Below are 13,847 nucleotides of genomic sequence, written 5' to 3'. Positions count from 1 at the left end.
TTGAAGTGTTTCGAGGCGGAAGATGAGGCGTTCTTCTTCCATGTGTCTGGTGGTGAGGGAGCGGCGGTGAAGGAGGCCCAGGACCTCCATGTCCTCGGCAGAGTGGGAGGGGGAGTTGAAATGTTGGGCCACGGGGCGATTTGGTTGATTGGTGCGGGTGTCTCGGAGATGTTCCATAAAGCGCTCGGCTAGGAGGCGCCCAGTCTCCCCAATGTAGAGGAGACCGCATCGGGAGCAACGGATACAATAAATGATATTAGTGGATGTGCAGGTAAAACCCCAGTAGCATACCAGAACTTTGAGACACAAGGCATAGGTGAGCGTAATGGCCATCACTAAGGAGAAGGTGCTGGAAAAGCTGAAAGATCAAAGGTGGATAAATTACCCAGACTGGATGTACGCATAAAATAACCCCAGCACCCTGTGCCGACCAGTTCAACTCTATCTCCCATTCCCCCATGGATATGCAAGTTCTGGGCTGCCTCCACCGCTAAATTCTAGCCACCCAATGGCTGGAGGAAGAGCGCCTCATTTTCTGCCTCGGGACCCTCCAAGCACACAGCATCAACGTCGATTTCACTAGTTTCCTCATCTCCCCTCTCCCGACCTCACCCCAGATCCAACCCTCCAATTCCACACCACCCCCTTGAACTGTCCTCCCCACCTACCCGCTCCAAACTATCACTATCACCCCCAACTCTGCATCCACCTATTGCCTTCCCAGCTACCTTCCCCCCCTCAGCCCCACCTCCGTCCTATTTATCTCTCAGCCCCATTTCCACCACCATTCCTGATGAAGGGTTTATGCCCAAAACATTGATTCTCCTGCTCCTCAGATGCTGCCTGACCTGCTGTGCTTTTTCAGTGCCACATTTTAAACTCTGATCTCCAGCATCTGCTGTCCTCACTTTCACCTGGATCGAATACACTCCAGAGTTCTGAAGGAGATAGCTGAGAAGACTGTAGATGCATTGGTGGTGAATTTTCTAGAATCACTGGACTCAGGGAGAATCCCAGAGGACTGAGAACAGTTAATGGAACACTTCTGTTTAAGAGGGAGAGATACGAAAGGCAGGATATTATAGGCCGGTTGAGCTGACCTCTATCATTAGTGACATTTTACAGTCCATTATAAAGGATGAGGTTGCAGAGTACTTGTACACTTACATGGTAGAGTCAGCACAGCTTCATCAAGGGGAGGTCATGCCTGACAAATCTATAAATTCTTTGAGGAAGTACTGAGCAAGTTAGACAAAGAAGAGCCAGTGGACATGATCTACTTGGATTTCCAGAAGACCTTTGATAAGGTGTCACATATAAGGCTTTTAAATAACAGCCCAAGATATGAAGGGCCAGGTACTGGTATGGTTAGAGGATTGACTGATGGGCAGAAGGCAGACAGTAGGGATAAAGGAATCTTTTTCAGTATGGCAGTCAATGACAAGCAGAGCTTCACAGGGATCAGTGTTGGAACCACAAACATTTATTTTAGATACCAATCTGGATGAAGTAACGGAGAGCCTTGTTACCAGGTTTACAGGTAACAAAAAGATAGATGAAGAGAGAGTGTTCAGGAAGTGGAGTGGCTGCAGGAGGATTTGGATCGGCTACAAAAATGGGAAAAGAAGTGGTGGTTAAAATACAACATGGGAAAGTGCACGGTTATGCATTTTGGTAGGAAGGATAGAAGCATAGACTACTTTCTAAATGGGGAAAGGCTTTGGAAATCAGAAACACAAAGGGGTTTGGGAGTCCTAGTTCAAGTTTCTCTGAAGATTAACATGTTTGTGCAGTTGGCAATTAGGAAGGCAAATGCAATGTTAGCATTCATTTCAAGCAGGCTAAAATAAGAGCGCAGAAATGTACTGCTGCTGCTGTATAAGGCTCCGTTCAGACTGTATTTTGAATACTGTGAGCAGTTTTGTTTTTAAGAAAGGATGTGCTTCGAGGGAGTTCAGGGCAGAAGTAGAAGAAAGATGAAGGGGTTTCGGATTGCAATTTCCAGAATACTGAGGGGCCAGGATAGAGTGGGCATGGAGAAAATGTTTCCACTAGTAGGGGAGACTATTTATGTCAAATCGATACGTTCTTGATTAAGAAGGGGTGCAGGGAGAAGGCAGGAGAATGGGGTTAAGACTTATCAGCCATGCTTGAATGGTCAAGCAGACTGAAGGGCCACATAGCTCAATTCTGCTCCCATATCTATAGACCTCCCACCCCTCTCCCTTTTCCAGCCCTACTTTGTCTTCCCTTTGTATGACCATCAAAACTCCTAGTTTTCTTGTCTGTCCTTGCTTTCACCTCATTTTCAATCCTCCACCAACTCTCCTCCCATTACTGAGAATATATATGGCAGCATTGTTATTTTAACTGAAAACATAATCCCAAAGCCTGGTCTAATAATCAGGCAATGATTAGATTACTTAGTGTGGAAACAGGCCCTTCAGCCCAACAAGTCCACACCGACCCTCCGAAGCACAACCCACCCAGACCCATTCCCCTACATTTACTCCTTCACCTAACACTACGGGCAATTTAGCATGGCCAATTCACCTAACCTGCACATCTTTGGACTGTGGGAGGAAACCGGAGCACCCGGAGGAAACCCACACAGACACGGGGAGAATGTGCAAACTCCACACAATCACCTGAGGTGGGAATTGAACCCGGGTCTCTGGTGCTGAGGCAGCAGTGCTAACCACTGTGCCACCGTGCTGCCCTAAATGGGAGTTTGTTTCCACCAGTGCAGTTTAGATTCAAATAATTAAATGCATCTATTTAAGGGTGGCATGATGGCTCAGTGGTTAGCACTACAGCCTCACAGCACTAGGGACCCAGATTTGATTCCAGCCTCAGGTGACTGTGTAAAGTTTGCACATTCTCCCCGTATCTGTGTGGGTTTCCTCCCACAATCCAAAGATGTGCAGCTTAGGTGAATCAGCCATCCTAAGATGCCCATAATGTAGGTTATTAGTCAGGGGTAAACATAGGGTAGGGGGAATGGGTCTGGGTGGGTTACTCTTTAGAGGGTCAGTGTGGACTTGTTGGGCTGAAGGGCCTGTTTCCACACTGTAGTAATTCTAATTTCTAGATCATTGGTCAATCAAGTGGGTTTTTACAATGTTCTTTATGGAAGGATATATACTATTCTTACCCTGCCTAGCCAATATCTGACTCCAAACCCGCAGCAATGTGGTTGAATTTTAAATGCCCCCTGAAACAGGCAAGCTGCAAATTGATGTGGATGATAAATACTGGTCTTGCTTGTGCCATTGAATCCTGTGAATAAAAGCAAAATCTCCTCAGGGCAAGTTGGAGAACAGTCATCTCTCACCTTCCTTTTCAATAAGAGACTTGCTTTGTTTTCACCATGAAACCACTTATAATAGAAGATAAATTAAGATGAGTAAAGACATTTTGTCTATATCCCTCACACACTGATGTGGATAAGTAGAATGTTTACATTTTTATTCAACAAAACAGACAGTATGATTAGAGATTTCCTTTTAAAAGACAAATTTTGATAAATGAAATAAAATTGGACAGCTTTTCTCAGGTTAGTATGGTTTCTGAAAGGTATAAAAACAAACTACAGATGTGAACTGAGCAGTAATGTGATTTTATTTGACAATCTCTCTTTAAAAGATGAACTTTACTCGAACCAAGTAGAAGCAAATTACTGCAGATGCTGGAATTTGAACTGGAAAAAAAAAATGTTAGAGATTACAGCAAGCCAGGCAGCATTCACTGAGAGAAAGCAAGCTAAGGTTTCGGGTCTAGATGAGTCTTCATCAGGGCCAAATTGAACTGTGGAGGGGGACAGCATTTTGCAATAGTGGGAGGGGAGGGTTGTAGTGTTGGGAGGAGAAAGAATGTTGATAGTTCAGATGAAGTGATTTTGAACCAGGTCCTGCTTATCTAATACAAATATGCTCATTGATCTACATTGGCTCTCAATCTGGTATCGCTTCAACTACAATATCTCATCAAGCTCCATGCTGCCGTGGTGCCTCTCCATCTCTGGAATATCTATTGCTAAAGGTGGCTCTTCCAGTTCTGGCCTCTTGCATACTTCTAGTTTTAATCATAACCACTGACAGGTCTTAGGCAGATAAGGGCATGGCCTAAGGTCTGGAACTCCCCAACATCCATCCACTTAGAAGACCCTCGTGGAAGCTTACATCTTTGACCAAGATTTTGGTAATCTGTCCTAATGTCACATGCGGTTTAGCGTCAAATTTTGCTTGACAATACTCCCTAGAAGTGTTTAGGTTTATTTTACTAAGTTAAAAAAGTACAATTTAAATGCATGTTGTTGTTGATGCATAAAGAGTTGTAAATTCCACCTCTAATATTCTTGAATAATTTCAAAAACATGACTGAGCATAAACTTCCTGATACTGATACAAGTATTTTGAATATATTTCCCAAAATGTATCAATTACATCATTTGCATTCAGATATACAAGGGGATCTGGAGGGAAGGTATTTGGGTGACACCTTCAAGAAAACACTGATGTAAAAAGTCAAAAAGATAATGCAGGAGATGTAGAATGTTTCTAGTGAAATTTACATTAAGTTTGAGTTTAAGACTTTTGTAATCAGAGCCAAGTGAACAAAGGATGACAGTACCAGGCAACCATGTGACAGGCAGTTGTTATGGGTATTTTTATTTTTAATGAGGTAGTTTCAATGATCTATAAGAACAGAAATATATTGAAGTAGGAGTAACACACTGAATTGTTACACAAGAGATAGGTCACTGCAAATGATTTTAAAAATGACAATACTCTTTAAAAAAAATCTTTTCCTCTTTATTTATAACATTCTTTGTGATATAATTGTGATATCTATACAGAAACAATTTTAAACCTTTAAACCCAAATTGCTTTCTTCATTGAACAATTTACAAGCTAACAGAAATCATAACCTGTACAGAAGACATCAGAAGAGTTAACTCAAACAATAGGGAAGGGGAAGTTTAATACTTTTCCAAGTCGTAGAGATGTACCAATGTGAAAACACCACCAATTAATTTCAGAAAAAGCTTGTCTTCAGCTTGATGGTGGGTGCAGCTTGCACAGCTGGTTTAGCTTGCTGGCTCGCAGCTTTGGCCCGGGAGCTGGCTTGGCTAGCTCGGATAGCAGCCTCTAACTTGGCTTTGAGTTCAGGTGCTGCCCCCATCACTGCCTTGAAGGCACTAGGGTAGAGGGGACCAATGCGCATGAGGTCCTGCAGAGCAAGTTCATGAAGACCCTTGGAGGCTGTGGGAGCTGAGCCGAAAGTCTTCTCATCCAGCAGATACGAAATGAGAGTGGGGACCAGAAGAGCAAGCAGCTGGCTTCCTGAGAAGGAAGAAGGTAGCTTTCGTTAGGGCAATAATCCAGAGATGCTGATCACTGAGTGTACCATTAGTAGAATGCAGCATTGTGCTGATGCTTCTGGACCAATGCAGATGGACAGGTCAGTGATCTAGAGATCTAAGTTCAAAGTGACCACAGCAATTTAAATTCAATAGCTAATAAATCTGCAATGAAAAGTTTATCTCAATAATGATGACCACAAAATTCCTGTACAGTCATAGAAACACATCTGCTTCAGAGAGAAGGAAATCTGCCTTGCCTACTTGGTCTGACCTACATGGAGCTCCAGATCTACAGCAATTTGGGTTGATTATTAGTTGTGCTTTGAAATGACCTGCAAGTCACTCAAACATATCAAAATCAAATTATTAAAAAGATGAATAAGAGTAAAAATGCTTGATTGATCACTCAGCATTGACCTCGACACTGGGTACTACACAGCTACAGCATTCTTAGTCAAACCTGCAAAGTTGTTCTCACCTACATCTGGTATTAAGTGCGACAGCCATATTCTCTTTGCCTTGGGTCCAGTGTCTCAGACAGTTCCATCATCATTCTGGGGGCGTTCTGTACCAATCAGTAGAACAGACCCACTAGAGGAGGTGGTACCAGAGTAGTGAACAGTCAGGAGGAAGTAGGTGTAAGAATCCTCAACATTAAATCTGGAATCTTGTAGGAAGTTATGGATGAGGCATGTGGTTTCCAGATAGGTAAGTAGAAGACTCAGATTTTAGGCAGAACAAAGAGTCAGAAGGGAGTTGAGGAGAATTTTGAGGAGAATGCAATTGATAGCAATCTGGAATGTATTATCTAAAAGGATAGTAGAAGCAAATTCAATAACAACTGTAAAAAAAGGGAATTGGATAGATATTTTAGAAAAAGAAAAACTGCTGGGCCATTGGGCTGATTAGTTTCTCCATGTTTTACACAGGCAAATTTTGAACAGTCTAATTTTGTGCAGTATCATTCGATGATTTCTATCCTTATTTTGGCTGTCTGCATAGCAACTACTTCTTAAGTAATTTGTCTGGTGATGAGCCATGGTATAAATGTCAGCTCTGTTTAAATCAAAGTGATTCTGAGAATGGCGTTAGTGAAATGGAATAAATTTTGGTGTACTGGCCAATGCAACAGCTGATTCCACAGACTGGTGTAGCAGTGACACAGATGGTCTGAGCACATCACATATCATAGTTACCTTAAACCATCACTGCATAAGTCAACAATTCCCCTACACAAACTTATACTGAATATTATTTTGTATCCCAGAACACCCGCACATTTCTGGAATGTTTCTCAATCTGGGGTAAAGGAAAGGGAAAGAAAACGGGCTATAGCACAAATCATTCTTGGGTAAAGGTCCTTTAACTTTCCTATTGAGGTAACTGAATTGAACCATTGACTTTCACTTACCAGGGTGGCTGTAACCCAGCAATATAAAATCTCTTGTTCTATCACCTTGTATGGGCTGCAACTGAGGGCAGTTCAAATTTTGTAAGGAAATACAGATATATATGTGTGTGATTAGAATAATGGACCAGAACTAAGCATTAGGGTTCAGTCCAAATTTACGCTAATGTTGAGAGGCTAAAGTGGTAAGCTTTGTTATTCTTAAAGTGATATCAAAGCCTGAAAGAATATTAATTCTGGTTCATAAAGCTAAATTTATTGAAGACAGTCATTTGCTAATATGCCAGCACCAGCTGCAGCATTAATGGGAAGTAGCATCAGAATTTGGGTGAACGTTCAGTCAACATGGTGTCAGTCTTGACACAGTATGCATTGAGTAACAGAAGGTCAAGGTTGCACAAATAACTCCATACTCAATGGTGGGACTCCAGCACGTTAGATTATTGCCATTGCTAGTGGATAATCCTCTTAGTTTATTCAGAAGGTTAAAGTTTTAAATCCTATTCCAGAGACTGAAGTACAACATGCAGGCTTGCATCTTTGGGTCCAGTAATGAGAAAGTACTACACTGCAGGTGCTGTTGTGGTCTTCAGCTTATGGTCAGATGGACTGATCACACAGGGGCTGTGCCTCTCTTCAATTCATTGTCTGATGGACTGATACAACAGGAGCTACCATAGTACAGGGATCTACTTACTGTTTTGTTCTCCTGCGAGGTTTACCAAGGTCTCAAGAACTTTGATTCCTTCTTGTGCTGCTTGAAGCTCAGCGCTATTGGCCAGTTTCTGATTCCCCACCATTTTAAGTTTCTCAACAACCAGTGGAGCCAAGGCATGAATGTATGGGTAGGAGAGGGCTCGGTTTGACTGCTGGAAAACCGAGAGCAGCAATTGGTAACATTTTGCTTGAACCTAAAAAAGACAGAGGAGCCAATGTCTCAGTTTCACGCTATGCCAATGCTAAAAAACGTACAAATATTCACATTTCCTGGAAAACATAGTCACAAAAAAAACTTCCTAGAGGTTCCACAACAAACAAATCAACAGGCTTACAACATATTGGCTATAAATGTAATTATTTGTTTCAGGGCCAGAGAGGTGAGGCTGGCTTTCTGAGCAGAGAAACCAAGACTGATACCCTTCAGCTCAAGCAGAGCAGCAGGGAGAGAGGATTGCAGTGGGGATGGGGAGAGAACAATGCTTCCAGGTAGAACAAGGCACCATGGATCTAGATCCGTGGAGTTCAGAACAAGTAGGATCTGTCTAGCACAGATCAGGTTTCACTGAAGTGCAGGAACAACTGGTTTAAATAAGAACACATTGGGAAAGTACAGCAATGTCAGATCAGAGCATGGTGGTGGACAATTGAAGCTTGGCATTATCAGCATATGTACTGATCTGGCACTGAGCTGCTTGATGATTTCACTCAACTCCAGTACAAACATGTGAGAACAAAGAAGTGAGTATGGCACAGACTGGAGGGGGGGGGTGTATGAACTAAAAGAAAGAGTATCCATTCTGCTCACAACATTCCAAGTTCAATGATTAATTTTCCCAGGCATTTATTAATCTTCATCTATTGTTTCTTGCCTTTGGCTCTGAGAGAAAGGGACATGTACAGTAAGTCTTACCCAGGGGTCTCTTGAATTTAAAGCACTTGCAAATCTCTCAATGCAACAATTCTGGAGAGAAGAAATCCCAACCACCTCATTACTGGCAGACAGCAGGAAAAGAGTGATTGCTGTGAGCATGCTCACTTCATCCACATTCGGCTTTGATTCATCTAAAGGAAAGACGGGAACCAAGTGACAGTAATTACTGAATTAGCACAGGAGTAGATGATACCTCGATGATCTAGGTATCAATCTCCGAAGGTTTAGTGCAAAGCACATTTACATTAAACCTTAGAAGCTTGATATACAGATCATCCTTTCTTGATCAATCCTGAACCCAGTGTGTCAATACCGATCTCTTCAGATCACTTGAATTAAGTGTACAAGGCCTTGACTCTGACAGACAGTTATTCCTGTTCCTGAAATTGCAAACCACTTTAATCCTGTTCCTGGCTACTGGCTTCTGAAACAAGCAAGCAACTTTGAATGTTGGATTCTCCATCACTAAAAGCAATTCTATCCTTAGTTGGCCATTATGAGACAAAAGGGAATTAAGGTTCTCAAAAAATTACAGACAACCAGTCAGGAAGAACTAAGATAACATTTATTTTTAAAAGGCCAACTACTAAATATTAACTGTGCTTTATGTACCCTACCTGGTTTGGAATATTCCAAGATGGAAGCCAGAGTGCTGCAGATCAGATCTGTCCACTGCTTGTGAATCTCATCCGATTTGGCCAATGGAGAAGTAATGATAGTTTTGATCCCCTGCAGTGCTGCACTGACTGGGAGTGACACGTGGTTATCAGCTGACTTCACTGCTGATTCTCTCAGCACTCCAGTGATTAGGTAAAGGATTGTGGGTAGTACAGTCATACTGCCTGTGAAAATTGAACCAAATACAAGCCATTGTTATATATGCATTACAAAGATATTGCATGTTTTACTACAAGTGGCTGAGCAAGCATTGTTACATCTCCTAAAGAGAATTGGATTTGAAAAGAAAAATATAAACAGACAACAGGAAATGGCAGGGAAACAGGATACAGGTAATTGGATCCAATTGGAAAGATTGCAAGATTGTATTCTGTAATACAGCCTTCTGTATTAGATTACTTACAGTGTGGAAACAGGCCCTTCGGTCCAACAAGTCCACACCGACCCGCCAAAGCGCAACCCACCCAGACCCATGGCCAATTCACCGAACCTGCACATTTTTGGACTGTGGAAGGAAACCACAGCACCCGGAGGAAATCCACGCAGACATGGGGAGAATGTGCAAACTCTACACAGTCAGTCGCCTGAGGTGGGAATTGAGTCCGGGTCTCTGGCGCTGTGAGACAGCAGTGCTAACCACTGTGCCACCGTGTCGCCCAGTGCTGTTATAAACATTTGCAGGTTCTGAACAATGTTAAATGTCATAGACTATTGGATGAAATTAGATAAATAAGGAGGGCAAATTGTTCAGAAGCTTAAATAACTAATAGGAGAATATGTTTTCCAAATGTTAATGCAACTGAAACAACTTTTAAAGGATAACACTGTCTCATATTTATTCTTTCTCAAAACAAAACATCTGGTAGAATTTCATATCATAGACAAAAAAAAAGTATTGACACAACAGTAGCAACTTAAAAAGGATTTTATTCACGTGCTCCCCGTATGAGTGTTGATTATGATTCATCAGGTAGTAATCCCACCTGGGAATCAAAAGGTTGTGGTTTATCACATTCCACTCAGAGGCTCAAGCCTAAAACCTAAGGTGGACATTGCAGTGCAGTACTGAGGCTGCACTGTCATCTAAAAACCAAGGCCCCATTTGGTCTGATGGGTGAATTCAGAGGTTCCCATGGCATGTTTCGTTCCCACAGCATTCCACAGATTCACCACCCTCTGGCCGAAGAAATTCCTCCTAATCTCTGTTCTAAAGGGTCATCCCTTTACTCTGAGGCTGTGCTCTTAGGCCCCAGTCTCTTCTGAGAGTGAAACAAACACCTTCTCCATGTCCATTCTATCCAGACCTCTCAGTATTCTGGAACTTTCAATCAGATCACCCCTCACCCTTCTAAACTCCTACTTAGTACAAACCCAGAGACCCAACCGCTCCTCATTTGACAAGCCCTTTGACCTTGGCATCATTCTCATAAATTTCCTCCTGACTCCCGCCAAAACTGGAACATCTTTCATTAGATATGGGGTCCAAAACTGCTCACAATATTCCAAATGCAGTCTGAACAAGCCTTACAAAGCCTTAGCAGTACCTCTCTGGTCCTCTATTCTAGCATTTTTGAAATAAATGTCACAAACTGAACCTGCATGTTAACCTTAAGAGAATCCTGGACCAAGCCTCCCAAGTCCCTGTGTGTTTCAGATTTCTGAAGCCTTTTCTCATTTAGAAAAGGGTCTACATCTCTATTCTTCCTACCAAAATGCATAACCTCACAGTTTCCCATATCAATCTGCCACTTCTTTGCCCACTCACCTAGCATGTCCAAATCCATGTGCAGTTCCCCTCTTCCTCAACACTACCTGTCCCTCAACCTATCTTTGTGCCATCTGCAATTTAGCAACAATGCCCTCAGATCTTTTGTATGGATCATTAGTGCATAGCGCAAATAGTTGAGGTACCAACACTGACCCCTGTGGATCTCTACTAGTCACTGGCTGTCCTCCTGTAAAAGAGCCCTTTATCCCAAGCCTCTGCCTTCTGCCAGTCAGCTAATCCTCTATCCATGCTAGTATCCTGTCCCTAATACCATGGGTTCTTATTTTATTTAACAGCCTCCTGGGTGGTGCCTTGTCAAAGGCCTTCTGGAAATCCAAATAGATCATGTCTAATTTACACATAACCTCCTCAAAGACTTCTAACAGATTCGTCAGGCTTGTCCTCCTTTTGATGAAGCTGTGCTGACTCAGCCCTATTTTACCATGTTCTACTAAGTACTCCGCAACACATCCGTAATAATGGGCTCTAAAATCTTGCTATTGAGGTCAGGCTAACCGGTCTATAGTTTCCTGTATTCTGCCTGCTACCCTTCTTGAACAGGGGTATTCCATTAGCCATTTTTCAGTATTCTTGGATCCTCACTGACTCCAGTGATTCCAGAAAGATCACCACCCTGACTTTCCTTATCAACCTCGTCCTCCTATTAGCATGTTTCCCCAAGGAAGGATTTCTGCTGTCTCTCTGGAATTATCCCCAGAAACACTTGCTCAACTACCCTTCCAATCCAATCTGGTCAGTTCCTTCCTCACATCTTTGTAGTTACCTTTCCTCAATTGTAATACCTTTACATCCGATTCAAATCTTCTTTCTTTCAAACTGCAGGGTGAATTCTATCATATTCTGGTCACTGTCCCCCAGGCATTCCCTCATCGTAAGCTCCCTAATCAAGTCTCATTATTATACATCACTGAATTACCTGGTCCATAGTGGGCCCTACCACTAGTTGCTCCAAAAAGGAAATCTTGAAGACATTCCATGAATTCCTCTTCCTGAGATTCACTCTAAACCTGACTTGCTCAGTCCACCTGCATATTGAAGACCCTCCCCATGATTATTTTAATAGTGTCTTTCTTACATGCCCTTTCTATTTCATGATATTTTTTCTTCCCCATATCCTGACTACTGCTGGGAGGCCTGTACACAACTCACATCAGATTTTGTTTTCCCCTCTGCGGATCCTCAACTCTGCCCACACAAATTCTTTCTAGGTCTTCAGGCTCTATAACACTTCTTGCTATCGATTTAATTTCATTTCGTAGTAACAAGACAACCCACCCCCTCTGCCCATCTGCCTGTTCTTTCAACAGGACACAAATCCTTGGATATCTAATTCCCAGCGCTGATCTCCTTGCAGCCACGTCTCTGTGATACCCACAACATTGTAACCACCAATTTCAATCTGCATTACAAGTTCATTTACCTTGTTTTGTATAGTGCATGCATTTAAATACAACACCTTCAAGTCCTACACTGACTGTTCCCTGTCCTCGTAATTGTTCTGGAAACTTTAACCTCTGCTGAGCTCTACCCCTTCAACTTTTTCCATAAGTGCCATGCAACTGAACTCTCACCCCCACTATCTGGTTTAAAGCAATATCCATATCCCGAGTTATGAGACTCACAAGAACTCTGGTCCCAGCATGATTCAGGTACAGCCCATCCCATCGATCAGGTCCCTCCTTTCCCAATATCCCATGTATTCAAATCTGTTCCTCCCACAATAATCTTTGAATCACACATTTACCTCTTTAATCTTGCTGACCCTGCACCAAATTGCTTGAGTCAGGTTGGAATCTAAAGATTACCACCATTCTGGTTCTGCTTTCCAATTTAGTCCTTAGCTGCTCATATTCCCTCAGCAGAATCTCTTCCTTCTCCCTACCTATATCGTTGGTACTTATGTGGTCCATGACAAATGGATCTTTCCCCTCCCACTCCAATTTCCTTTGCAGCCCTGATAAGATTTCCTGAACCCAGGCACCAGGCAGGCAGCTTATAGTTTACCTGTGATGTCACTTTTTATGTGGACCCCTGACTTTGGGCTTTATTTTGTCCTGTTAATAAACCTTACAAACAATGGCTCAAAAGTAAAGCAAAAAGTACCTTTTCCCCTCTGCACTGAATTCCCAAGTAGATTCTAAATCCCCTGAACTGTGTACTTGGGCTGCCTCTCTCTGGAGATGTGATCTCTCCTTGCTGACCATGAGAAGTTACTGATGGTAAGCTTTACTGAAGTAAAGAACACACTATCTGGTCAGCATCTGTTTGTGGGAAGTGACTGTGTGTTTACTACACTACAACCCAAACATCTTGCATTCATGAAAGCTGCTGTACAAATGCATTTTCTTTTGCTTTACATGCTTGCTTTCATCTACCAATTCTTTGTCATTCAAGACGATTGCAAAATGTCCAGATTACAGAGGAGGAAGTGCTGGATGTCTTGAAATGCATAAAGGTGAATAAATCACCAGGACCTGATCAGGTGTTCCCCACAACTCTGTGGGAAGCTAGAGAAGTGATTGCTGGGCCTCTTGCTGAGATACTTGTTTCATCGATAGTCACAGGTGAGGTGCCGGAAGACTGGGGGTTGGCTAATGTGGTGCCTCTGTTTAAGAAAGGTGGTAAGGACAAGCCAGGGAACTATAAACCAGTGAGCCTGACCTTGGTGGAGGGAATCCTGAGGGACAGGATGTACATGTATTTGGAAAGGCAAGGACTGACTAAGGATAGTCAACATGGCTTTGTGCGTGGGAAATCATGTCTCACAAACTTGATTGGGTTTTTTGAAGAAGTAACAAAAGGATTGATGAGGGCAGAGCAGTAGATGTGATCTATATGGACTTCAGTAAGGCGTTTGACAAGGTTCCCCATGGGAGACTGGTTAGCAAGGTTAGATCTCATGGAATACAGGGAGAACTAGCCACTTGGATACAGAACTGGCTCAAAGGTAGAAGAC

The 13,847-nt window shown here is 42.6% G+C and overlaps 1 protein-coding gene across 1 annotated transcript in view; it reads right to left on the bottom strand.

The window, feature by feature from the left end:
* Positions 1 to 4,469: 4,469 nt before the first annotated feature.
* The window catches only part of heatr5b (HEAT repeat containing 5B), a 121,996-nt gene continuing 112,618 nt past the window's right edge, over positions 4,470 to 13,847 (bottom strand). The window contains exons 33-36 of the mRNA XM_043680648.1: positions 9,042 to 9,266; positions 8,404 to 8,555; positions 7,471 to 7,684; positions 4,470 to 5,345 (exon numbers count right to left, since the gene is read on the bottom strand). Coding sequence (XP_043536583.1) covers positions 5,038 to 5,345; positions 7,471 to 7,684; positions 8,404 to 8,555; positions 9,042 to 9,266 — 899 coding nt within the window. The 3' untranslated portion in view covers positions 4,470 to 5,037. The remainder of the gene's footprint in view (positions 5,346 to 7,470; positions 7,685 to 8,403; positions 8,556 to 9,041; positions 9,267 to 13,847) is intronic.

Source organism: Chiloscyllium plagiosum, chromosome 3 (assembly GCF_004010195.1).
Source record: "Chiloscyllium plagiosum isolate BGI_BamShark_2017 chromosome 3, ASM401019v2, whole genome shotgun sequence".
Classification (NCBI taxonomy): domain Eukaryota; kingdom Metazoa; phylum Chordata; class Chondrichthyes; order Orectolobiformes; family Hemiscylliidae; genus Chiloscyllium; species Chiloscyllium plagiosum.
The sequence above is the reverse complement of the archived record's forward strand: the minus strand, read 5'-3'. Positions and strand labels throughout refer to the sequence as shown.